Genomic DNA, 26,215 nt, shown 5'->3' on the forward strand with positions numbered 1-26,215 from the left:
GCTTGGGAGCAGTGGTTACCCGTTGGAGGGGACAGATAGGGAGAGCTGCTGCCCATGAGAACTCCCCTCCTCAAGTCCATTCTAGCCCTGGGCACTATTATTATCACAACTTTCCAGATGAGGAAACGGAGCACAGAGCTGTTCAGTAACTTGCCCAAGGTCACATGGTTAAGTCCCGTAACCTCAGTTTCCTTATCTGCAAAGCAGTCTTAATAATGGGAACTACCTCATAGAATTGTGGTTTACAACGATGCCTGTCACATAATACTTGCTATCATTGCCATTCCCTGCCCCCACTAAAACTCCTTCCACCCAGAATATTGCGGCAGAATATTAATAGCTAACATTCGGCGAGTGCTTCCTGTGTACCACCGTAGTGAATATTAACTCGGAAAATCCTCACAACATTTAGCATCGTCACCACGCCTGTTTTGGCCGCCGCCAGCCAAAATCCAGTGGCAACCTCGCTCTCGGCCCAGCCACAACCAGCCCGCCCGCTATACGTCATCACGGCGCGTCGCGCGGGAAGTCGCGGGAAAAAGGGAAGACGCCCCTTCCTAATTCCCTCGCTTCCTTGCTTCCTTTCGCGACACCGCCGGCCCGAAGGGCTCTTAAGTGACTGGACAGGGACGGAGCGGCGGCGGCTATGGCATCCAGGACGACAGCGACGGTAGCCGAGGCAGGGGAAAGCTTGCGCCTCAGCCCTCTTGGGAACTGCCGGCGCCTGCCTTTTACGCAGACGCAGCACAGCTGGCATAGCACGCCGACGCACCGCCCCGACGCCTGTGAGCTCACGAGAGGTGTGGCTCAGCACAGTTGGCGTAGCACGCCGGCGCGCTCCCCCGCCGCCTGTGAGCTCGCGAGAGGTGTGGCTCGCGCGAGGGGCGCGGCCTTGAGGCACTCACCCCTCTGGAGGCGGGATCTGGGCGGGCAGTCGAGAGACCAGGCCCAATGGAAAAGAAAGGCCAGGGCGCTCGCGTCCCCACGGGTCGCCAGAAACTTGGCAGAGCGAGCCAAGGGCGGAGTTTGAGAAAGGGGCTGCGTCCAGTGAGTGGAGCGGCGAGTACAGCGCGTCGACGGCGGAGGCGGGAAGGGGGCGGAGGCCGACCGAAGGCGGCTAGGGACTGGCTGAAGGGGGTTAGCGAAACGTTAGCGGTCGGATCTGGGCAGGGGGTGGAGCTGGTTGAAGGAACGGGGCAGTCCCCTGAGGAGCGGGGCTGGTTGAAACGCTAGGGGCGGGATCTGGCGGAGTGGAAGGTACCGGTCCGGCCCGATGGGGGTGGAGTTAAGTGAATCGTTAAGGGTGGAGCCGGGGCCGGGGCCGGGGCCGGGGCCGGGGCCGGGGCCGGGGCCGGCTGAGTGAGAGGGTGGGTGATTATCCCGGGAGGTAGGCCGAAAGGGCAGATTCGTGAAGGAGTGGGGTCTGGCCCGGGTTTAGAGGGTCTGGGAATGGGGTTTGGGAGAGTGGAAGGGGCGGTGATTGGTTGGAAAGGGCAGGCCCCAAAACGGACTGAGTGAGCCAGGGGGCTCATTGCTCAGTGAAAGGGCAAGACTAGGGAAAGAGAATCGTGTAAAAGGGGTGGAGTCTAGCGGACCGGGCGGGGCCAGGTAGAATGGCCACCTGAGTGGAGGGAGAAGGCCTGAGAGAGGCGGAGTTTGGAAGGCTGTGGAGAATCAGATCGTGTAAGGAATGGAATCTAGTAGAGGGGGCGGAGCCTGGAAAAGGGCAGAGAGGTGGGGTCCTCAGGGCACACTAGCCCCGTCACATACCCACGCTCCCACCTCTCCAGAACCGCGGCAGGGGTCAAGCCTCCTCAACTATGACCTCAACCGGCCAGGATTCTACCACAACCAGGCAGCGAAGAAGTAGGCAGAACCCCCAATCTCCCACTCAGGACTCCAGTGTCACTTCGGTGAGGCCCTAGACCCGCCCTTATGAGGGGGAGAGGGAGCAAGTTGGTCATGCCCTGGACTCTGACCCTTCTCTCTGATTCACAGAAGCGAAACATTAAAAAGGGAGCCGTTCCCCGCTCCATCCCCAATCTAGCGGAGGTAAAGAAGAAAGGCAAAATGAAGAAGCTCGGCCAAGCAATGGAAGAAGACCTAATCGCGGGACTGCAAGGGATGGTGAGCAGGACCTGGCTGCAGTTTAGACTCGTATGACAATCAAAACCCAAAGGTTCCCAACCCTGGACAGTTCCCTCTGACTCAGGGCCTGAAATGGATCTGTATGTCCTTTTTTTCCTCTGCAGGATCTGAACCTTGAGGCTGAAGCACTGGCTGGGACTGGCTTGGTGTTGGATGAGCAGCTAAATGAATTCCATTGCCTCTGGGATGACAGGTGAGGCTGGGTCCTCCAGGCTGTCTCCAAAACACAAAAATACACACATTTAGAGCCCATTAGCAAGAATAAATCCTTTCTTACCCCAGCCTGGATACTGGAAGCAGATGATTTGGAGAGGTAGGGCTCACACTTGAAAGGGTTCTTCTGTGTAGCTAACAAACATTTATTGCCTATTGTGTGCCAAGAGTTGGTGATACAAATGTACCAAACAATAGACAGGGTCCCTTCTCTAGGAGCGGATTGGTGAGTAGGAGGGCAGATCATTAAACAGCCAACAGCAGTATGATGTGTTTAATGAAGACAGGCTAAAGACCAGGGGATTCAAGGGTGTGTAAAAGAGGATCCTAAACTAGTATCCAGGCTTCCCAGAAGGCTTTATAGAGGAAGAGACGTTTGTACTGAAACAGAAGGATGAAACCTCCCATTTGCTTTACTTTTCAAAAAGAATCAGCAAATCCTTTTGACTATATATTCTGACCTCTCCGCACCACCTCCACTGCCACCATCATCATCACTCACCTAGACTTGCAGAAGCCTCCTCCGTGGTCCCCCCTCCATCACTCACCTAGACTTGCAATAGCTTCACCTCTATTGTCTGTTCATGCAGCAACCTAAAAAAATACGTATGAGATGATGTCTTTGTTAAAATACTTTAAGGAGGCCGGGCACAGTGGCTCACGCCTATAATCCCAGCACTTTGGGGGACCAAGGCAGGTGGATCACTTGAGGTCATGAGTTCGAGACCGGTCTGACCAATGCAGTGAAGCACTGTCTCTACTAAAAATACAAAAATTAGCCGGGCGTGGTAGCACGCACCTGTAATCCTAGCTACTTGGGAGGCTGAGGCAGGAGAATCACTTGAACCTGGGAGGCGGAGGTTGCAGTGAGCTGAGATTGTGCCATTGCACCCCAGCCTGGGCAACAAGAGCAAAACTCTGTCTCAAAAAAAAAAAAAAAAAAAAAAAAAAAAAAAAAAAAAAAAATGCTTTAAGGGCAGACTGTTGTCCTCAAGGTAAAGTCCAAATTCTTCATCCTGGCCTCGAAGGTTCCACATGATCTGGCTCCACATCACTTTGTGACCTCATCAGCCAATCCTCCTCACCCACACTAGTCCCCTTGTTCTTCCAACATGCCAGGCACCCTCTTACCTCTGGTCTGTACCCTGACCAACCCCTTTCCCAGAGATTCTTTTCGGCCTTCTCTTCCAGCTACCTTTCACATCCCAATGAGACTTTCTCAGAGAAGGTTTTGCCTGACCAAACCCTACCCCAGTACCTGATCTTATTTTCCTAGCCCATGACATTGTTTGCTAATTGTCATACTTGTGTGTTTACCAATTAATATCTATATCCCTTATCCCAACCTAAGAGTACCTTACTATGGGAAAAGACTTCTTTTATGGAATACCTATTTACTATCTATTGAGGAGCTAGGAATACAGCAGTAAACAAAACAAACAAAAGCCCGTGCCTTCAGGGAAAAGGGGGAAGACAGACAATAAATAAACGAAAAGTAAATGATACACTGTGGTAGAAAGGGCAGTGTTATGGAAAAGCAGTAAAGGGAGGATAGTAGGAGAAAGTACAGTGGAGGAGACTTCAGTGTTCAATACGCTGGTCAGGGAAGGCCTCACTGACATTCGAGCAGGGATCTGAAGAGGTGAGGGAGTAAGTCATGGAGACAGTTGGAGGAAGAGTATTCTAGGCAGGGCTTGGGGGGGGGCAGCTAGAGTAGAGTTCTAGGGCTGGCTGAAGAGTATTTGGTTCAACTGAGAACCAGGGAAGAGACCAGTGTAGGTGAAGCAAAGCAAAGGAAAGAAAGAGGGGTAGGAGATGGGGTCAGAGAGGTGATAGAGAACAGATTGTTTTCGGCCTTCTGGGCATGGGAAATACTTTGGCTTTTACTCAGAATGGGATGGGAGCCTCAAAGGGACATGAACTGATTAGGGTTTTAACCAGTGTCTGGCTGTCATGCACAGAAAGGACTGTTGAGGTGGTGAGGGTTGAAGCAGGGAGGCCGAGGAGATGCCACCACAGCCCAGGCGGGAGGGTATGGTAGTAGCAGTGGTAGTGGTGAGGAGAGGGTCACACTCCAGAGCTGATGGAAGGCAGGACTGACACCACAGTTTTGGGGTAAGCTGCTGTGGAAGGGTGGATGGGGAGATGTGGAGAGAGCAGATGTGGAGCTCCCCAGTGTCCCCATGCATCTGTGACTGTGTCTCCATCTCCCCAGCTTCCCAGAAGGCCCTGAGCGGCTCCATGCCATCAAAGAGCAACTGATCCAGGAGGGCCTCCTAGATCGCTGTGTGTCCTTTCAGGTAAGGCCCCCAAGCCAACACTCTGGGTAAAGTGCAGGGAGGTGACCTGACCTGGGCTCAGCCCATGCCTTAACCCTTTATCCCGCCTTTATTCCTCATTTCTCCCCAGGCCCGGTTTGCTGAAAAGGAAGAGCTGATGTTGGTTCACAGGTGAAGGCTTGGGAGCCTTGTAGGGATGGGGAGGAGCCTGCCCTGGACAAACCAGGGCAATGCTTTGGGAAGGAATGTCATGGTCTCTGTGGCCAGCCTTGGGCAAGTCGCTGAGCCTCTCTGAATCTATGTCATCGCCTGTAACAAGGGAACCAGTAAACTTAAGTTCCTCAGGAGAGTTCGATGTGTGTCAGGTGCTTAGAACAGGGCCTGATGTATCATCAGTCCATCATGAGCTATTACTGTTATCATGATCTGATTGAACAGATGGTGGATGTGTGGACAGAGTGATCGGGGTTTCCCCAGGGGCTGCAGGAACCCAGATTTAGAGGCTTGGTGCTGTGTGGCTCGAGGAAAGCTAGCTTGGCAGAGTGGGTATCTCAGCTGAGCTTTAAGAGGAGAAAAAGAGTGAGTCAGATGAAGAGGGTGACTGAGGGAAGGGAAGAACAGACAGCTAGACCAGTGTGGCCAAAGGCCTGAAAGTAGGATTTGGTATGGCTAGAGCAGGGGAGCAGAGAATATTACTGGAACTGAGGCGGGCTAGGGAAGGAACAGAATGTGTCTTAAATCCCGGCTATTCCTTCAGGTTGACAGTTGGGGGAGCCGAGCCCTAATTTGACCAGGGGTTTGGTGTGTGGACGGCTCAGATGGGGAAGAGACAGGGCCCTGAATCTCATCTCCCATCTGTGTCTAGCCTAGAATATATTGATCTGATGGAAACAACTCAGTACATGAATGAGGGAGAACTCCACGTCCTAGCAGACACTTACGACTCAGTTTATCTGCATCCGGTATGGATGAGAACTGTGGGGGCAGGGAATGGTGGCAATCTTGGGGTCCCCATCCCTATGCCCACCCCACCCTGGGGCAAGCAGCTGAGTGGATAGGGCTGTTCTCTCCCTCACTCCCTCTCTGGCTCCCCACTGTCTCTCCAGAACTCATACTCCTGTGCCTGCCTGGCCTCAGGCTCTGTCCTCAGGCTGGTGGATGCGGTCCTGGGGGCTGAGATCCGGAATGGCATGGCCATCATTAGGTAGGACTCTCCAGCATTTGACATTTTACATTGTTTTAAAGTCCTTCTTTCAAGTGTAAAATGTATTGATATGGGCAATATATTCATGTGATTCAAGAATCCAAAGGTACAAAAGAGAATATAATTAAAAATCTGTCTCCCATCCTTGTCACCCAGACACCTGCCTCCTCTCATGGGAGGTAGTCATTGGAACCACTGACTCATGTGTCCTCCCACAAAGTCTTATTCAAGAAATAAATACCATATTTCATTGATTCTAAGGTGTACATTTTTTCATATCTGTAACATCTTGAAATCCGGATGCATCTTAAAAACAGTGACATCTCAGAATTCCATTGGTAGTATTTTCTGCTTTGTTTTTGGCATGTAAAATCATGGTACGTCTTATCGTTGGCATCCCAGAATTGATGAAATGCAAAAGCTTTCTCCTCCCTCCCCTGTTTTTAACCACAAATGGTAGTAACACGACATACTCCCTTCGTACTATCTTCTCACTTACACATCTTAGAAACCTTTCTCTGACAGCATGTATCTTGGAGCCCGGTAGAACACCATTATGTAAATGTACTCTTTGTTAATCAGCCCCCGACTAGTGGGCATTTTGGTTCTCCTCAGTCATTTGCTGTTTTAAAAAAAATGCTACAGCAGGCCGGGCGCGGTGGCTCAAGCCTGTAATCCCAGCACTTTGGGAGGCCGAGATGGGTGGATCACGAGGTCAGGAGATCGAGACCATCCTGGCTAACACGGTGAAACCCCGTCTCTACTAAAAAAACACAAAAAACTAGCCAGGCGAGGTGGCGGGCGCCTGTAGTCTCAGCTACTGGGGAGGCTGAGGCAAGAGAATGGCGTAAACCTGGGAGGCGGAGCTTGCAGTGAGCTGAGATCCGGCCACTGCACTCCAGCCTGGGCAACAGAGCAAGACTCCGTCTCAAAAAAAAAAAAAAATGCTACAGCAAATATACTAGTACCTTTATAAAAATAAAATGCTATTTTATACTAACATAAAATAAAAATGTTACTTCACCCTTTTTAAAATATAGGTTGTGGCCTAAGTTCCTGCAACAGAGTGACTGGGTTTGAGAATGTATGCATTGATCATTTTATTTTTATTTTTATGTATTATTTATTTTTTTGAGACGGAGTCTTGCTCTGTCACCAGGCTGGAGTGCAGTGGCGCAATCTTGGCTCACTGCAACCTCTGCCTCCTGGGTTCAAGTGATTCTCCTGCCTCAGCCTCCCGAGTAGCTGGGACTACAGGCGCCCGCCACCACATCTGGCTAGTTGTTTGTATTTTTAGTAGAGACAGGGTTTCACTATGTTGGCCAGGATGGTCTCGATCTCTTGACCTCGTGATCCACCCGCCTCGGCCTCCCAAAGTGCTGGGATTACAGGCGTGAGCCACCATGCCCGGCCTTTATCATTTTAATGAACATTTTCAAATCTCCTTTGGAAACAGAGGGGTAGATTGGCAGTGGGTGAGAGTTTGAGGGGCTCCATTACTCAGTTCCCGGCAGATTTTTAGGCATCAGCATTAAAGGAATTGGTGGTTCAGGATTAGAGATCAGGGGATAGTCTGTCTCTGAAGAGGAGGACCCCTCACACACTCCAGGCTGTTACTTTCTTGTCTTGCCCAGGCCTCCTGGACATCACGCCCAGCACAGTCTTATGGATGGCTATTGCATGTTCAACCACGTGGCTGTGGCAGCCCGCTATGCTCAACAGAAACACCGCATCCGGAGGTCAGCAGCAGAGGGCAGATGTGATGGGGGTGGCATGGGGTGGGGTGTCCTGGTCTGGGCTCTTCCCCCAGATTCACCTTGATCCCCTTGCACAGAGTCCCCTCTCTCTCCTGCTCCTAGGGTCCTTATCGTAGATTGGGATGTGCACCACGGTCAAGGAACACAGTTCACCTTCGACCAGGACCCCAGGTATACCCCAACTCCCACCTAGGTGCTAGACTCCCAGCCACCTCCCACCCTTACAGGCCCAGCCAGAAGGGGTCCAGAGGAAGGAAAAAGCATTCACATTCATGGGGCCTATCCTGGGATCAGGATCTGTGCTACTTTCTGTGTGTCTGCTGTCTCTCCTAATTTCACTCTGAGGCAGGGACTGTTGGGTTCCCCATTTTACAGATAGGGGGACTGAGGCTTATAGATTAAGAGGTCACACAGAGAAGAACTGGGAGAGATGGGATTTGACCCACAAATATTTGAAGATCTTATTCACTGATTAACCCTTGAGTTGGAGTGAACCTCAAATTACTGCTTTATTCTTTCTGATTAGGATAATGCTTCAAATTTGTTTATCCTTTCAGTAGATAGTAAAAAATAAATATAAATAAATAACAAACTATTTGTTTAAAGAGATTAAATAATACAGAAGTGTCTGAAGTAGTGAGTCTCCTCTAATTTCCATTACCTCAAAAATAAGTGTTGACAGTTTAGGTTATATCCTTACAGATTTTTTTCTACAGATGTCTGAATTTTTATTATTATTGTTATAATTATTAATAACACACTGCCTAATGGAATAATTCTCCCCATGTTCTTCGACACCTTGCTTTATTCATTTAACAGCATATCTGGGACATTTCTCCATGTTAGTACCCCTTAAAGTATCTTGTTCTTTGTAGTATTCAATTTTATGACTGTACCTCTGGTTATTTAACACCAGGGCTTTTAAGATGCTTCCCAGTTTTTGCTATTACAGGCACTTCTACTGTGAATAGCCTAGTAAATACGTAATTCTGCACTTCTCTGAGTCTATCTGTAGGATGAATTTCTAACAGTGGATTGCTTGGGCCAAAGAGTCAGCATACTTTAAAGTCTGGTATATACTGTCTGACTTCCCTCCAGGAGGGGACCAGTTTACCCTTCCTGCAGAAAGTGATTGAGCAAGTCCTTGTGAGTAGGGGACATTACTAAGTACAGGTTGAGTATCCCTTATATGAAGTGCTTGGAACCAGAAGTATTTCAAATTTCAGATTTTTTCAGATTTTGAAATATTTATATTATACTTAGTGGTTGAGCATCCCTAATCTGAAAACCCAAAATCCGAAATACCCCAGTGAGCATTTTCTTTGAGCATCATGTTGGCCTTCAAAAACTTTAGGATTTTAGGGCCAGGCGCGGTAGCTCATGCCTGTAATCCCAGTACTTTGGGAGGCTGAGGCAGGTGGATCACCAGAGGTCAGGAATTCAAGATCAGCTTGGCCAACATGGTGAAACCCTGTCTCTACAAAAACACAGAAAAATTAACCAGGTGTAGTGGTACACACCTGTATTTCCAGCTACTCAAGAGGCTGAGGCAGGAGAATCACTTGAACCCAGGAGGCAGAGGTTGCAGTGAGCTGAGATCGCACCACTGCACTCCAGCCTGGGTGATAGACCGAGACCCTATCTAAAAAAAAAAAAAAATGTTTAGGATTTTACAGCATTTCAGATTTCTAGATTAGGGATGCTCAACCTGTAGTAGTTGTTTTATCTAGCCTTCTACCCAGCTGACTACAGGGAATCCACTTATCCAAGACATTTTACATCTGAAGAATCCAATTTAGGCTGGTTGTTCTCTAGACATTGCTTTACTATTTTCCAGCATTCAGTGTTCCTGACAGGTGTCTGCTTTTCATTCCTTTACAAGTAATCTACTTTCTGCTCTGCAAGGTTATCTTGGTGTTCTTTTTTCTTTCTTTCTTTTTTTTTTTTTTTTATTAGGGTATCACTCTGTTACCCAGGCTGGAGTATAATAGCGAGATCATAGCCCACTATAACCTCAAACTCCTGGGCTCAAGCAATCCTCCTGCCTCAGCCTCCCAAGTAGCTAGGACTGCAGGCATGTGCCACCACACCCAGCTAATTTTTTAAATTATTTGTAGAGACAGGGTCTCACTATGTTGCCCAGACTGGTCTCAAACTCCTGACCTCAAGTGTCCTCCCACTGCAACCTCCCAAAGCACTGGAATTACAGGCATGAGCCACTGTACCTAGCCTTGATGTTCTAAACTTTTACCCTGGCCTTTTCACTCTGCTTAGTAGTAGGTAGACATTTTACATCTGAAGATTCATGCTTTTCTTAAATTCTTGGAAATTATTCTCTATTAGATCTTTGATAATTTCTTCCTTGTTTTCTCTGTTCTCATTTTAGGACTTCTGTTAGTCAGATGTTAGACTTCCTGGGTTGATCCTCTATGTCTCTCTCTTTTTGAGTTTTTTTTTATTTATTTGAGACAAGGTCTTGCTCTGTTGCCCAGGCTGGAGTACAGTGGCACAAATGTGACTGACTGCAGTCTCGACCTCCCGGGCTCAAGCAATCCTCATGCCTCAGCCTCCTGAGTAGCTGGGACTACAGGTGCACACTAGCATACCCAGCTAATTTTTTAATCTTCTGTAGAGACGGGGTCTCACCATGTTGCCCAGGCTTCTTATTTTTTATCTCATGTTTTCTGTCTCTTTTTTCTTTTGCTGTGACCTGGGAGATTTTGTCAACTTTATCCTCAAGCCCTTCTGTTGAATTATGTATTTAGATATTCTGTTAAACTCCAAAAGCTCGCTCTTCCTCTCTGTTTCTATGACCTCTCATTCCTGATCTTGTTTTTATAGAGTATGAATTAGAATTGCCAGCCGGGCGTGGTGGCTCATGCCTGTAATCTCAGCACTTTGGGAGGCCAAGGTGGGTGGATCACTTGAGGCCAGGAGTTCAAGACCCGCCTGGCCAACATGGTGAAACCCCATCTCTACTAAAAATACAAAAATTATCCAGACCTGATGGTGCGCACATGTAATCCCAGCTACTCGGGAGGCTGAGGCAGGAGAATCACTTGAACCGAGGAGGCGGAGGTTGCAGTGAGCCAAGATCGTGCCACTGCATTCAAGCCTGGACGATAGAGGGAGACCCTGTCTTTAAAAAAAAAAAAAAAAAAAAAAAAGAAGTGCCTTAAGTTTCTTCTGTTGTCTGAATTATGTCTCTTTATTCTGAGGCTAGTTGAATTATTTTTTCTTGGTCCTTCTCTTTTATGCTGATGGTTTCCCCCAAATGTCTAGCAATCCTTATTTGGCTATTTATACCCAAGAATGAAGGCCCATTGTAGGGAGTAGAGGACTACTCTGCTGCGGTGTTTGTAGATCTGTTTTCCTGAAAGGCATTTCCCCAGAATGGGGACAGGGAATGTCCACTGACAGGTTGCAACGTTAGCGAGTGTGGGCAAGTACCCGGGCATTAGATGGGATCCTGCCAGATGTCACAACAAAGGAGGCCTCTTCTTTGGGGTAACATCTCTTTTCCCTCAGCCTTGCCAAAGGTGTGTCTGTTCTACATACCTTTCCCAGTCTAGCTTTGGGCTTTGTTGGTCATCTCTACTGTTTTATTATGGTGGGTTTTTAATACTTCATTAATTTTTCTGGTTTTATCTTTATTATTTTTTTCCTACTACGTTCTTTATTTTGTTCATTTCTGGCTTCTGGAATTGAATGCTTCGACATTTATCAACTCATTGGCCGATCTCATTTCATCTATACCTGTACCCACTGCCCTCTTCCTGTTTTCCTTCAAAGCTAATCCCAGATACCATATAATTTCTCCTGTAAATATTTCAGAATGCATCTCTAAAACATAAGTACACTTTTTTAGAAAAGCATTACCTTAGTATCAATACCTGAAAATTAACAAGAATTATTTTCTCAATCTGCCAAGGGTCTGTCATTCAAAGAATTCTTTAATATCATTAATCATTCTTTTTGTTTGAATAAATGCATAGGAGGCTATAGCTGTGTGTTCTTTCTATTGACTACACACACAGATGTGAAACACTGTGAATATATTCAGTGCATTCTTCCTTATAAACAAACATGTGTAAACAAACAAACAAAAAGAACATGTCCATACCCTTGAATCTCCCAGCTCCCCATCTCTCAGTCTCTGAACTCCAGCAGCAGGGAGACAAACTGGACGGTCCTTAAAATGCTGTTGTGAAGACAAGGAAAGCAGATGATCTAAAACTAAGTAGTTAAAAGAAACTAGTCTTTGGGAGGCCGAGACGGGCGGACACGAGGTCAGGAGATCGAGACCATCCTGGCTAGCCCGGTGAAACCCCGTCTCTACTAAAAAAAATACAAAAAACTAGCCGGGCGAGGTGGCGGGCGCCTGTAGTCCCAGCTACTCGGGAGGCTGAGGCAGGAGAATGGCGTGAACCCGGGAGGCGGAGCTTGCAGTGAACTGAGATCCGGCCACTGCACTCCAGCCTGGGCGACAGAGCAAGACTCCGTCTAAAAAAAAAAAAAAGAAAGAAAGAAACAAGTAACTTTGGTGCATTGGTGATTCAGTGGGGCTCTTCAGAAGGGATTTTGTGTGCATTGACCTGGATCTGTACTGGATTTCTCCAGAAAAGAAACCTCAGGTTATCTTGGGTGCCCCCTTATCCTGCTCAGCATGAGACAGAGCACGCTGGAGCTCCTGGAATCTCAAAGTCTACTTTCTAGAAATTCATTGAAGTCTCTTATTCTCTGACATCCTTTCTTCCACTCTCTCTTTCTGGGTTGCTGTTTGTTTACAATTTCTTTACTGTATTTTGACCGGGGTGGTAGGAGGGTGAGGTAAACCCGTGCTATCAATCCACCATTTAACTTGAAGGTGGTTGAACTTATTTTGAATTTCCCTTCTGTTTTCTTTTTAAACTTAGCTTCCTTGAGTGCTAGTTCTGCTGTTTGTTGACTTTGATGGCTCTCTTTTAGAGTCAGCTTTCTTCAGATCTTTTCTTTATTGCTGTCTTCCCCGATGATTTTTTTTTCTTTTTCTTTTTTTTGAGACAGTCACACTCTGTCGCCCGTCTCCCAGGCTGAAGTGCAGTGGCCCAATCTCAGCTCACTGCAACCTCCACCTCCTGGGTTCAAGCAATTCTCCTGCCTCCATCTCACAAGTAGCTAGGATTACAGGCACATGCCACCACGCCCAGCAAATTTTTTGTGTTTTAATAGAGATAGGGTTTCACCATGTTGGCCATGCTGGTCTCCAACTCCTGGCCTGTAGTGATCCGCCTACCTTGGCCTCCCAAAGTGCTGGGATTACAGGTGTGAGCTACCGCACCCGGCCCCTGATGATAATTTTTATGTCCTACTGTGTTTCTCTTCCTCTAATGATTAACTTACCAAAAGTTTAGAACCAAGATTTATCTATCAATGTCAAAAATAAAACAATCATCCTCCACCCACTCAAGACCAGAGCTTTTGCATGTTTTTATTCCCAAATTCCAAGCTCTTTTCCCTCAATTTTAAGAATCTTTTGGCCGGGCGCGGTGGCTCAAGCCTGTAATCCCAGCACTTTGGGAGGCCGAGACGGGCGGATCACGAGGTCAGGAGATCGAGACCATCCTGGTTAACACGGTGAAACCCCGTCTCTACTAAAAATACAAAAAACTAGCTGGGCGAGGTGGCGGGCGCCTGTAGTCCCAGCTACTCGGGAGGCTGAGGCAGGAGAATGGCGGGAACCCGGGAGGCGCAGCTTGCAGTGAGCCGAGATCCGGCCACTGCACTCCAGCCCGGGCGACAGAGCGAGAATCCGTCTCAAAAAAAAAAAAAAAAAAAAAAAGAATCTTTTTATATCACTTGCATTAAATTTCACAACTACATTATCAACACATTAAAATGTGACTCTTAAGTTTGTCTAGATTCAATGCATACCACTATTTCTTGCATTTCCCTAAAAAATCTGCCTTAGATCCTCTCTTCAACAAGACAGGGGGTAAATGACCAGATAGAAGGATGGATGGATGATAGATTATTCATTTTGCTTTCCCCAGTCAGAATTAAGCCCTCCCATGGCCCCTTGCTGGGCTTTCTGTTAAAACACATGCATCGCATCTTTTCAGTATCTGTTTTGCATGTCGGTCCATCTCATCTCTCTGAGTGCTCACTCTCTTGCCTATAAAATAGAAGAAGTAGTAGAGGTGACCTGTAAGGCATTAGGGAGAAGGAATTGCCCTCTCACTGGCCTTGTGGCAGCCCCAGCCAGCACCCCGTCTCCAATTCCACCCACAGAAGCAAGTCTCACCCCTTCCCCCCAGGTCTCTCTACTTCCTGCTAGAGAATCACCCAACTCCCCAGCCTAGCTTGAGGCTTTTTTCAGCCTTAGCTAGCTCCCCGCAGCTAAGAGCCCCATGCTCCATTTGGGCCACCAGTGTCACAGGGTTTGACCTGCTGTTACTACTACCTTTGTCATAGGGGCAGGTAGTGGGCAGACATGATCTAGAATACCCCACAGAGTCAGGAGCCCCCATGATCTGGGATAGACCCTAGAGCTGAGCCTGAAATTGGGTGGGCACTGAGGGGGCAGTGATGTTTGCTGAGGAAGAGGTTCTAGTGAGAGACTAAATGAATGAGTGAGTGAGGTAATGGATAAATAAAGATAAGAATGGATAAATGGTAAGATAATTAAATTGGTGACTGAATGTAAGGATAAATTAATGGAAGAATGGATTCATGGATTAAATAATTAATGGGGAGATTAATGAATGAGAGAATGAACGAGTAGTTGAATGGGGAAATGAGTGGTAGAGGAAACTGGCAACTGTTGGGTTGGGAGTGTCTATGGGGATTGACTCTTCTCCAACTCTCTTACCTCTTTTTCTTCTGCCCCCAGTGTCCTCTATTTCTCCATCCACCGCTATGAGCAGGGTAGGTTCTGGCCCCACCTGAAGGCCTCTAACTGGTCCACCACAGGTTTCGGCCAAGGCCAAGGATATACCATCAATGTGCCTTGGAACCAGGTCAGCATTCACCCACCCTCTGTCCCCAAAGTGAGGCCCAGCCCTGCCCTTCTGTCAGCAGCTCGGGACAGGTGGCTGAACATCCCCCACTACACTCCTGTGTCTGCAGGTGGGGATGCGGGATGCTGACTACATTGCTGCTTTCTTGCACGTCCTGCTGCCAGTCGCCCTCGAGGTCCTGGGGGTCTGGGGTGTGTTGGGGGAGAGGAGTGGCCTTGAAGGTTAGGCCGTGATGGCAGGTAGCCTCATAGAGTCTGTTCCCCCTTCAGTTCCAGCCTCAGCTGGTCCTGGTGGCTGCTGGATTTGATGCCCTGCAAGGGGACCCCAAGGTAAGGCAGGCTCCCTGGGGCGGCAGATGGGCTGCACGGAGCCAGACTGATCCTCCATGTCCCCCCAGGGTGAGATGGCCGCCACTCCGGCAGGGTTCGCCCAGCTAACCCACCTGCTCATGGGTCTGGCAGGAGGCAAGCTGATCCTGTCTCTGGAGGTGAGTGACTCACCTTCGTCCCTCAGCCTGTGGATCCTGGAGGGCTTAAGAACGAAGCTTTCAAGTCCAACAGGAGTTCCTGGCCCAGCATTTCACTTACTAGCTGGATAACCTTGCATAAGTCACTTCACTTCTTTGTGCCTCCGCTTTCCTTCTGTAAAACGAGCATAATAATGGTAATCACCTCATATCATTGTCCAGTGAATTCAATGAGGCCCCCTTCTAAGTTCCTTGTTGCTTGACATTTGGTATGCACTTTCTTATTATCATCATTATTGTTATTCCCTGGTCATGTCTGGTCCTTTCCTGATCCCCCTTCACAACTCCTTGCCCCAGGGTGGCTACAACCTCCGCGCCCTGGCTGAAGGTGTCAGTGCTTCGCTCCACACCCTTCTGGGAGACCCTTGCCCCATGCTGGAGTCACCTGGTGCCCCCTGCCGGAGGTGAGCCCCGGTGGAGGAGGGGAAAGCGGGAGCCTCACTGCCTGCCCACATTCCTTGACCTCATATTTCCTCCCTGCCCTGCCCTGCAGTGCCCAGGCTTCAGTCTCCTGTGCTCTGGAAGCCCTTGAGCCCTTCTGGGAGGTTCTTGTGAGATCAAGTAGGAAGTGGGGTGTGGGCCTGGTGTGGGGTGGACGTGGGATGAGCCCTGGGGCAGACTGTCTTCAGACTTTCTCTGACTTTACTGGGCTGCCTTGGAGGTAGAGGGTCAGGCCCTCTCTCTCCCTGGGCCCTGGTTTCAGGCCTCCCACCCCATTTTCTATTTGGGTCACCTGAGTTCCAGAGTATGACGGGGATTCAGAGTGAGAGGGTAGGACAAACGTGGCGTCCCCCTTGTAGCTGAGACCGTGGAGGGGGACAACATGGAGGAGGACAATGTAGAGGAGAATGAGGAGGAAGGACCCTGGGAGCCCCCTGTGCTCCCAATCCTGACGTGGCCAGTGCTACAGTCTCGCACAGGGCTGGTCTATGACCAAAGTATGATGAATCACTGCAACTTGTGGGACAGGTAGGCATTTGGAGGGCTGGATGAGTAGGTGTTGGGGGTCCCTCCCCATCAGGCACTAAGTCCCTACCTCTCGTTTCCCCACTGCTAGCCACCACCCTGAGGTACCACAGCGCATCTTGCGGATCATGTGCCGTCTGGAGGAGCTGGGCCTTGCTGGGCGCTGCCACACCCTGACACCGCGCCCCGCCACAGAGGCTGAGCTGCTCACCTGCCACAGGTCAGACCCCGGTGCCTGGGGTGGGTGGCTTCCCAGGACTGGATGAGGTCTCAGGGGCTGGAGCTTGGGTTTCCCCTCCCAGGGAGCTGCTGCAGGACTTGGGAGGGGCTGAAGTTCCTGTCTTGCGGGTGGGGCCCAGGGAGGGGATGGTCCCTCCTCACTGTCCTGCCGGTGCACCTCTCTGTGCCTCCAGTGCTGAGTACGTGGGTCATCTCCGGGCCACAGAGAAAATGAAAACCCGGGAGCTGCACCGTGAGAGTTCCAACTTTGACTCCATCTACATCTGCCCCAGTACCTTCGCCTGTGCACAGCTTGCCACTGGCGCTGCCTGCTGCCTGGTGGAGGCTGTGCTCTCGGGAGAGGTGTGTCCTCTGGGGTGGGGAGAGGAGGACCTGGGGAGAATTGAAAAAGAGGGCCACCTGCTGTTTCTGGATGCTCTGAGAGAGTCAAGCAGGGCCTGAGGAAAGGAGCCATGGAGAGGGGCACAGGAGGGGGCGGGCCTAGAGGCTGGGGTAATAATGGAAGGAACTGGAGAAAGGGAAGGGTGGCCAAGTGCAGTGGCTCACATCTGTAATCCTAGTGCTTTGAGAAGCTGAGGTGAGCTCAGGAGGTCAAGGCTGCAGTGAGCCATGATTGTGCCATTGCACTCTAGCCTGGGCAACAGAGTGAGACTCTGTGTCCAAAAAAAAAAAAAAAAAGAGTTGGGCACGGTGGCTCATGCCTGTAATCCCAGCACTTTGGGAGGCCGAGGTGGGCGGATCACGCAGTCAGGAGATCGAGACCATCCTGGGTAACACGGTGAAACCCTGTCTCTACTAAAAAACACACAAAAAACTAGCTAGGCGTGGCGGCGGGCACCTGTAGTCCCAGCTACTCAGGAGGCTGAGGCAGGAGAATGACGTAAACATGGGAGGCAGAGCTTGCAGTGAGCCTAGATAGCACCACTGCACTCCAGCCTGGGCAACAGAGTGAGACTCCATCTCAAAAAAAAAAAAAGAAGAAGGAAGAAAGGAAGGTGAGGGTAAGCTGGAGGGCAGGCTGTCCGATCTTAGCACCCTGCTGCTTCCTAGGTTCTGAATGGTGCTGCTGTGGTGCGTCCCCCAGGACACCACGCGGAGCAGGATGCAGCTTGCGGTTTTTGCTTTTTCAACTCCGTGGCTGTGGCTGCTCGCCATGCCCAGGCTATCAGTGGGCGTGCCCTGCGGTAAGGACTCCCTGGGGACCCCCCAAGTCCTGATTCTTGTGGGGACCTGGATGCTCTCCCCAGCCCATTGCTTACTCATCATGCCCCATGGTCCAGCTCCCAGGACTTCCCCAGAAAGAAATAAGGGTACAGCCCTTACCCAGAGAAGGACTGAGGATGGAGCCTCTCAGTGCCTATTTAGATAGGACCCCCAGATCATGTTACCTTGGCGCTTATAAAACAGGATTCAGGGTCCCACCCCAGCATTTCTGGCCTATAGCAGCTGCCTCGACAGAACCCAGGTCCAGGCTCCTGATGCATACTCCAGAAGACCCAGGAACCAGTCCCCAGCATTAGCTGCCCAAGGCCCAGGGTCCAGTTCCCTAGCAATGACCCAGAAGAGCCCAGGGCCCAGCCCCGAGCACTTGCTCAGGCCTACAGGGCAGCCCTCGGGAACCAGGATCAGACTTTTCTCCTTAACTGATAGGACTAGGGTCCTGCCACTCAGCACTAAATGCCCCTACAGACCCCAGGGGTCTGGCCCAGCCCTCTTCCGGGGGTGAGTATCCTAGGTTACTGAGGTGCTGTCTCCTCCCCAGGATCCTGATTGTGGATTGGGATGTCCACCATGGTAATGGAACTCAGCACATGTTTGAGGATGACCCCAGGTAAGGGGCTGCAGTCAGGGGCCACAGTGTGATCAGGGAGGTGGGTGAGCACCTCAGGGGTACTGGAGCCCCTAACCAGCCATGGCCCCCTTCCTACCCCATCCCCGGCAGTGTGCTATATGTGTCCCTGCACCGCTATGATCATGGCACCTTCTTCCCCATGGGGGATGAGGGTGCCAGCAGTCAGATCGGCCGGGCTGCCGGCACAGGCTTCACCGTCAACGTGGCATGGAACGGGCCCCGCATGGGTGACGCTGACTACCTAGCTGCCTGGCATCGCCTGGTGCTTCCCATTGCCTACGAGGTACAGCTCAGGATAGATCGCAGGATGTATGTGACACGCCTGTGCAGGTGGCAGCCTGGACCTGCCTCCTCAGCATGTGTGCGTCTGACTGCCAGGTGGCTGATGATATGAGACAGCCCATGGGTGATTAATGAGGCTACCGGGGCAGTTGGTGACTGTGATCACTTTGTGTATTGTGTACAGGTGACTGTACATGACTGCCTTCTCTGTGTGACACTATGTGAGTGACTGTCTTGGCTGTGTGTGTGAGGGCCTTCTGACTATGCAGCAGTGGCCCGTGTCCTGGCTGAATCTGTGTTATGTGTGTGCCATCACAAGTGCTTGAGTATGTGTGTGTGCGACTCTGTGCAGGCGGGTATTTCTCACCTTTTCTCTGTGTGATGGGTGTGATACTGTATGTCACTAAATGCAACCATCTCTGTGACAGCCTGTGTGGGACCCTCTGGATGTGAAAGCCTGTGTGTTACAGCAGTCACTGTCTGGCTGTCTGCGTGTGTGTCTCTGACTGGGAGGTAGCTGCCTTCCCTCTGTGTGAGCTGGGGGGCTAGTGGCTTGCGTATGGCTGACTGGGAGGGAGGGAGGGGGTGTGAGCACCGCTTTGTCACCCTGGGCGCTGGTGTGCATCTTTGAATCTGCACGTGCGCGGGTGGCCAGGACAGCCTTCTGTATGTGTACAACTGTATGTGCAAGTAACCAGCTCTTGTGGACACACCAGAGTGCATGTCGCCATTGTGGCTGTGTGGTAATGGCATGTGTATGTGACTCTGCAGGGTGGCTGCGGGTTATTGTCCTCTTTGAGAAACTGTGTGTGTGTGTGTGTGTGTGTGTGTGTGTACATGACTAGTGCAGATATGTAGTACTGGTCTATATGGGACTGTCTGTGTGGCAGTACTTGTGGCTCTGTGTGACTATCTTCTCTGTGTGTGGCACTTGCATTGCCATCTTCTGTTATGGAAGTGTGCAAGCACCTCTCTTTGGCACTATGTATATAAAACCCTATATGTTGTGTATATGTGTCCCGCATTTGACCCTGGGGTGTGTGTGTGTAAGGACATGTCTCTGTCTCTCTGTTTTTCATGTCACTCTCTTGATGTCTGAGTCTGTCTCATGTCTCATGACTATGTCTCATGTCCCCATCTGTCCCTTTCTACTGTCTCCATGTCTCTAAGTCTGCATCTGTTTCTTCTGAGTCTGTATTTCTTTTCTTCCCCTCTTCATTTTCAGTCTCTGCTTTTGCATCTCCCAGTCTGCAGATCCTGTGTCTCCATCTCTCTGACTTGCATCTCCATGTCTTCATTTGTCCTTTTCTCCATGTCTCTGGGTTGCCATCACTTACCAAAAGCCCCCACCCTCATGCTTATACATCTCTTCTCTCCCTGCCTCAGTTTAACCCAGAACTGGTGCTGGTCTCAGCTGGCTTTGATGCTGCACGGGGGGACCCGCTGGGGGGCTGCCAGGTGTCACCTGAGGGTTATGCCCACCTCACCCACCTGCTGATGGGCCTTGCCAGTGGCCGCATTATCCTTATCCTAGAGGTAATTCTCTCTTGGTCCCTCTTCCCACAGTGGGAGGGTAGTTTGGAAATGTTGGCACCATCACTCAGGACAGTTTCCTGAAATCTCCTTTGAGTGTCCCTGCCTGGGATTGTTGGCACATACTGGGTAGTAATAAGAATAACAGCAACATTAACAGCCTTAATTGAGTGCTCACTGTGCAGAGCACTCTTCTGAGCACTTCATGTGTCTTATTCATTCAGTTACTTGGCAAAGCAGCCTTATGAGGTAGGGTCAGCTTACCTCATTATTTTCCTCTCTCAAGATCAGGGAAACTGAGGCACAAAGAGGTGTGATGACTAGCCTGAGATGGCACATTTACTGATGGCAGAACCAGGACTTGAACCCATGCAGCCTGGCTCCAGGGTTTGTGCTTTTTACTCTACCTAAACTGCCTCTAACAAGTTCCTGGGACAAAGAAAATTCACTGACCTTTGTAAATGACTCAGTATTCCCATGCCCTGTGCCTCAGTTTCCTCATTTTTATGAGGCAGGCTAATCATGGAGGAATGTCTGGCATATGGTAAATGCTGAATCTGTTGGATCTGGTTTTTTGTTTTTTTGTGTGTTTTTCTTTTTCTTTTTTTTTTTTTTTTGAGGCAGAGTCTCACTCTGTCACCCAGGCTGGACTGCAATGGCACGATCTCAGCTCACTGCAGCTTCCACCTCCTGGGTTCAAGTGATCCTCCCACCTCAGCCTCCTGAGTCACTAGGGTTACAGGCACCAACCACCACGCTCGGCTAATTTTTGTAGTTTTAGTAGAGATGGGGTTTCACCATGTCGGCCAGGCTGGTCTTGAGCTCCTGGCCTCAAGAAATCCAGCCACCTCAGCCTCCCAGAGTGCTGGAATTACAGGCGTGAGCCACCGCGCCTGGGCCCTGGTTACTGTTACGCATTGTTCAGATATTAATCGACTCAGCAACCTTCTGTGCTCTTATTCTCTTTTCTTTTCTTTTGTTTTTTTGTTTTTGTTTTTTTTTTTTTTTGAGACGTTGTCTTGCTCTGTTGCCCAGGCTACAGTGCAGTAGCACAATCTCGGCTCACTGGGTTCAAGCAGTTCTCTGCCTCAGCCTCCCGAGTAGCTGGGATTACAGGCGCCTGCAACCACACCCAGCTAATTTTTTTGTATTCTTAGTAGAGATGGGGTTTCACCATGTTGGTCAGGCTGGTCTTGAACTCCTGACCTTGTGATCCACCCGCGTCAGCCTCCCAAAGTGTTGGGATTACAGGCATGAATGACCGTACCTGCCTCTTTTTTTTTCCTTTTGAGACAAAGTCTTGCTCTGTCACCCAGGCTGGAGTGCAATGTGCGCCAGTGAGTCTCGGCTCACTGCAGCCTCCATCTCCTGGGCTCAAGCAATTCTCATGCCTCAGCCTCCTGACTAGCTGGGACTACAGGCACATGCTACCACGCCTGGCTAATTTTTGTATTTTCAGTAGAGATGGGGTTTCACCATGTTGGCCAGGCTGGTCTCAAACTCCTAACCTCAGGTAATCTGCCCGCCTCGGCCTCCCAAAGTGCTGGGATTATAGGGGTGAGCCACCATGCCTGGCCTGTGCTGTTATTTTCACCACTTTACAGATGAGGAAAATAAGTCACAGAGAAATTAATTGGCTTGCAAAAAGTCCCACTTACTGTGTGCCCAGTACTGCTTGTGACAGGACACGGTGGGAGTTAAGAACACAGATGACTCCATCAGAGAGCCCAAGTTCAAACCCCAGTGCTGCCTCTTCAGCTGTTATGACCTCGGACAAGTCATCTAACCACTCTGAGCCTCAGTTTCTTTATCTGTAAAAAGAATAGCGACTGGGATTCCTGTGGAATGTAAAAAAAAGTCAATACAGCAGTCCATGTGGAGAGAGAGTCCAGTTGTTCCTGTACTAGGTCAGGGCAGGGTCTTTTGTATGGATTCACAGCAGTCGTCTTGTGCAGGTCAGGTCAGTGGTTACTGTATGATGTGAGGCCAGGGGTTCCTGGACAGTGTGAAGATGGATTTCTGTATGGCGTGAAGGCAAGTTCCTGTATAGATTGAGCACCTGTGGTTGTGAGGATTGAGTTAATATGCATGAAGTACTTAAAATCAGGTCTGGCACACAGCAAACAATAAATGTCAGCTGTTACTAATGCTTTTATCAGTATCGTTATCTTGCACTTTACATTACAATTTACTCCCCACAACAACTACCTTACACAATGGGTGCTGCCCATCTTACAGGTGTGGGTTCTGTTCACTTGTTCCCAGTACTCTCCCTCCCTCTCCAGACTTGCAGGGCTCAGTAGGGAGGATTGGGGAGGCAGGACATGTTGCCCTCCAAATTCCCCAATGAACCCCCACCATACCTTTCCCTCCCCTTTTCCTTAACAAAGGGTGGCTATAACCTGACATCCATCTCAGAGTCCATGGCTGCCTGCACTCGCTCCCTCCTTGGAGACCCGCCACCCCTGCTGACCCTGCCACGGCCCCCTCTATCAGGGGCCCTGGCCTCAATCACTGAGACTATCCAAGTCCATCGCAGATACTGGCGCAGCTTACGGGTCATGAGTGAGTGGATTTGGTGGCGATGGAGGGAACTCAGGGAAGGAGGGGGCTGGGAGGCAGGGATTAGAGGCAGGAAGGAGGACAGTACCCACACTCAAGGATCTCTCTCCCTGGTTCCAGAGGTAGAAGACAGAGAGGGACCCTCCAGTTCTAAGTTGGTCACCAAGAAGGCACCCCAACCAGCCAAACCTAGGTTAGCTGAGCGGATGACCACACGAGAAAAGAAGGTTCTGGAAGCAGGCATGGGAACGATCACCTCGGCATCATTTGGGGAAGAGTCCACTCCAGGCCAGACTAAGTCAGAGACAGCTGTGGTGGCCCTCACTCAGGACCAGTCCTCAGAGGCAGCCACAGGGGGAGCCACACTGGCCCAGACCATCTCTGAGGCAGCCGTTGGGGGAGCCATGCTGGGCCAGACCACCTCAGAGGAGGCTGTCGGGGGAGCCACTCCGGACCAGACCACCTCAGAGAAGACTGTGGGAGGAGCCACTCTGGACCAGACCACCTCAGAGGATGCTGTTGGGGGAGCCACGCTGGGCCAGACTACCTCAGAGGAGGCTGTAGGAGGAGCTACACTGGCCCAGACCACCTCGGAGGCAGCCATGGAGGGAGCCACACTGGACCAGACTACGTCAGAGGAGGCTCCAGGGGGCACCGAGCTGATCCAAACTCCTCTAGCCTCGAGCACAGACCACCAGACCCCCCCAACCTCACCTGTGCAGGGAACTACACCCCAGATATCTCCCAGTACACTGATTGGGAGTCTCAGGACCTTGGAGCTAGGCAGCGAATCTCAGGTAAGGCCCTCCACACCCAGGTAGGGGCAAGAAGGGGCAAGAACCGGGCTTCTCTGATACATCTCTTACTTCTGCGTGTCCAGGGGGCCTCAGAATCTCAGGCCCCAGGAGAGGAGAACCTACTAGGAGAGGCAGCTGGAGGTCAGGACATGGCTGATTCGATGCTGATGCAGGGATCTAGGGGCCTCACTGATCAGGTGAGCTCAGGGAGAGGCTGGGACTGTGGCTTCCTTCTCTTGCCAATTTGTGTCTCCAGGTAGGAGCATGTGATAAACATATAATGGGGAGATGGGGTCTTCAGCTTACTCAGTTTCACCCACCCACTCCAGGCCATATTTTATGCTGTGACACCACTGCCCTGGTGTCCCCATTTGGTGGCAGTATGCCCCATACCTGCAGCAGGCCTAGACGTGACCCAACCTTGTGGGGACTGTGGAACAATGCAAGAGAATTGGGTGTGTCTCTCTTGCTATCAGGTATGGAGCAGAGGAAGGGGATGGGGCGGAGGTTGGCCCGGGAGCAAACTACAGGGGGGTGCTGACCCCCACCTGACACTCACACCCCCAACCTCAGGTCTACTGTGGTCGTTACATCAATGGCCACATGCTCCAACACCATGGAAATTCTGGACACCCGTTGGTCCTCAGCTACATCGACCTGTCAGCCTGGTGTTACTACTGTCAGGCCTATGTCCACCACCAGGTGGGCCCTGGGTAGACCCTTCAACACGTGCACACTCACCCCGCACACACACACAGCCCTTCTGTGATTGGGTAAAGGGAGACCACAGGCCCCTCTGCATGGCTGCCTCATGTGATTATTTTGCATGGGGCGGGGGCTGTGGGATAGTCCAGAAGACAGAGTGGTTGAGGGCTGGAGTGGGGGCAGCCCTGCAGCCGAGGTAGAGGGGTCCTCACTCTCTCTCACCTGCCCTATTCTTGCCTCCTCCTCAGGCTCTCCTAGATGTGAAGAACATCGCCCACCAGAACAAGTTTGGGGAGGATATGCCCCACCCACACTAAGCCCCAGAATACGGTCCCTCTTCACCTTCTGAGGCCCACGATAGACCAGCTGTAGCTCATTCCAGCCTGTACCTTGGATGAGGGGTAGCCTCCCACTGCATCCCATCCTGAATATCCTTTGCAACTCCCCAAGAGTGCTTATTTAAGTGTTAACACTTTTAAGAGAACTGCGACGATTAATTGTGGATCTCCCCCTGTCCATTGCCTGCTTGAGGGGTACCACTACTCCAACCCAGAAGGAAAGGGGGGCAGCTCAGAGGCCCCAAGAGGGAGCTGATATCACGAGGATAACATTGGCGGGAGGGGAGTTAACTGGCAGGTATGGCAAGGTTGCATATATAATAAAGTACAAGCTGTTAAAAAACCTGGAGAAAGCCTTTTGACTTTGAGCAGGTGGAGAACCCCACATCCCTGGCCAGCAGAGCCAATGAGTAATGAAGGAAAGAGGGAGTGGGTCTCTGTCAGGTCAATCCCCTGCCCATCCATTGCCCCCAAAAAACTAACTGAAAATAGAGCAGCCATTTTGACTGGCTCCACGGGAGATGAAATGGTAGAATCCATGATATGAAATGGTAGAATCCATGAGGAAATGAGGGTGCTTGCCTTAGAAATAGGGGCCTCACAGCCAGTCCCAGCCACACCCACACCCTAGGCTGAGAAGGCAAGAAAACTAGCAGGAAGTATCCTCACCAGGCCTGTTTCCCCATTTGTCTCATTGGCCTGACAGGATGGCGGGAGGTCCAGGTTTAACTTGAATGTGGTGGTCATGGTAGCTTCTTGGCAGAAGGGGTGCCTGCCGTTGACCGGAGGTGGGAAATTGGAGGACAGTCTGAGAGTTGAATTTCTCCCACGTGGTGAGAATTGCTTTGGCAGCTCAAGGGAGTAGGAGCTGAGGTTTCCAGGACTTGTCTTCATGGCCATCTTATGATCCCAAGCTGACCACCACAGCCTTACTAAGTCAAGAAGAGGAAGGATGGGGAAGGGCCAGGGCTGCCCCGTTTTTGTTTTGTTTTGTTTTGTTTTTTGAGATGGAGTCTTGCTCTTGTCGCCCAGGCTGGAGTGCAGTGGCACGATCTCGGCTCACTGCAGCCTCTGCCTCCCGGGTTCAAGTAATTCTCCTTCCTCAGCCTCCTGAGTAGCTGGGATTACAGGCGCCCGCCACCACACCTGGCTAATTTTTGTATTTTTAGTAGAGATGGGGTTTCGCCATGTTGGGCAGGCTGGTCTCGAACTCCTGACCTCATGATCCACCCGCCTCGGCCTCCCAAAGTGCTGGGATTACAGGTGTGAGCCACCGCTCCCGGGTCAGGGGCTGCCCTGTTTTAAGAGCCCTCTGGATGCCCCACCTCTACTGCCCTCTCACTGAGTGTGAGCCACCACTCCCGGGCCAGGGGCTGCCCTGTTTTAAGAGCCCTCTGGATGCCCCACCTCTGCTGCCCTCTCATTGATCAGGACTGTGCATGTGGTTGCCATAGCTGCAAGGGAACCTGGGAAATGTGTAGCTTTGACAGGCAGCCGCCTCTGATCAGGGGCTTTCTTCTCTGACAGAATGACCTCTCCTCTGTCACTCTCCACTTTTCTCCAGAGCTACCAAAAAACGGAGCTGAGGCAGCACAGGCTCTGTGGCCTCAAAGAGCTTCCCACAAAACGGTTCCCAAAGTCAGGCCATCCTGGTCAAAATCTGACCCCCAACTCTCCCACACACACACCACCAACAGGAAAGCAAGGGAGAGGTGCTGTAGGGGACACACAGGGAGGTTTGGCCGCCGTCCGCGCACCCCTAGAGGCCGCTGTGGCACCCACATACCTGTGCACAAGCCACCTGGGGGCACGACC

The 26,215-nt window shown here is 50.7% G+C and overlaps 1 protein-coding gene across 8 annotated transcripts; it reads left to right on the top strand.

Annotated features, from left to right (window-relative positions):
- Window positions 1-951: 951 nt before the first annotated feature.
- Window positions 952-24,743, top strand: HDAC6 (histone deacetylase 6). 8 transcript variants are annotated; one of them, XM_030934054.1, is made up of 29 exons: window positions 952-1,047; window positions 1,791-1,913; window positions 1,999-2,127; window positions 2,253-2,341; window positions 4,577-4,661; window positions 4,771-4,811; window positions 5,506-5,602; window positions 5,747-5,844; window positions 7,479-7,583; window positions 7,704-7,772; window positions 14,473-14,599; window positions 14,709-14,774; window positions 14,869-14,928; window positions 14,997-15,086; window positions 15,423-15,529; window positions 15,619-15,686; window positions 15,926-16,094; window positions 16,183-16,311; window positions 16,505-16,673; window positions 17,382-17,515; window positions 18,094-18,162; window positions 18,274-18,466; window positions 19,852-20,001; window positions 22,389-22,563; window positions 22,681-23,357; window positions 23,441-23,554; window positions 23,687-23,833; window positions 23,931-24,059; window positions 24,311-24,743. In XM_030934054.1, the coding sequence occupies exons 1-29, from the start codon at window positions 952-954 to the stop codon at window positions 24,377-24,379; spliced, it is 3,774 nt and encodes a 1,257-aa protein (XP_030789914.1). In that variant the 3' UTR covers window positions 24,380-24,743. The 8 variants fall into 8 exon arrangements, with proteins under 8 accessions (XP_030789914.1, XP_030789919.1, XP_010359389.1 ...); XM_010361087.2 differs by lacking the exon at window positions 952-1,047 and adding an exon at window positions 1,055-1,137; XM_010361086.1 differs by lacking the exon at window positions 952-1,047 and adding an exon at window positions 1,110-1,257.
- The last annotated feature ends 1,472 nt before the right edge of the window (window positions 24,744-26,215 follow it).

The sequence above is a fragment of the Rhinopithecus roxellana genome, chromosome 7 (assembly GCF_007565055.1).
Source record: "Rhinopithecus roxellana isolate Shanxi Qingling chromosome 7, ASM756505v1, whole genome shotgun sequence".
Classification (NCBI taxonomy): Eukaryota; Metazoa; Chordata; class Mammalia; order Primates; family Cercopithecidae; genus Rhinopithecus; species Rhinopithecus roxellana.

Excerpts from the sequence above, each read along its gene's own strand:
- HDAC6 (XM_030934054.1), top strand. The coding sequence starts at position 952 with ATGGAAAAGAAAGGCCAGGGCGCTCGCGTCCCCACGGGTCGCCAGAAA. Across the intron at positions 7,584-7,703 it reads CAGAAACACCGCATCCGGAG|GGTCCTTATCGTAGATTGGG; the intron begins GTCAGCAGCAGA and ends TCCTGCTCCTAG. Across the intron at positions 15,530-15,618 it reads CCTGGTGCCCCCTGCCGGAG|TGCCCAGGCTTCAGTCTCCT; the intron begins GTGAGCCCCGGT and ends CCTGCCCTGCAG.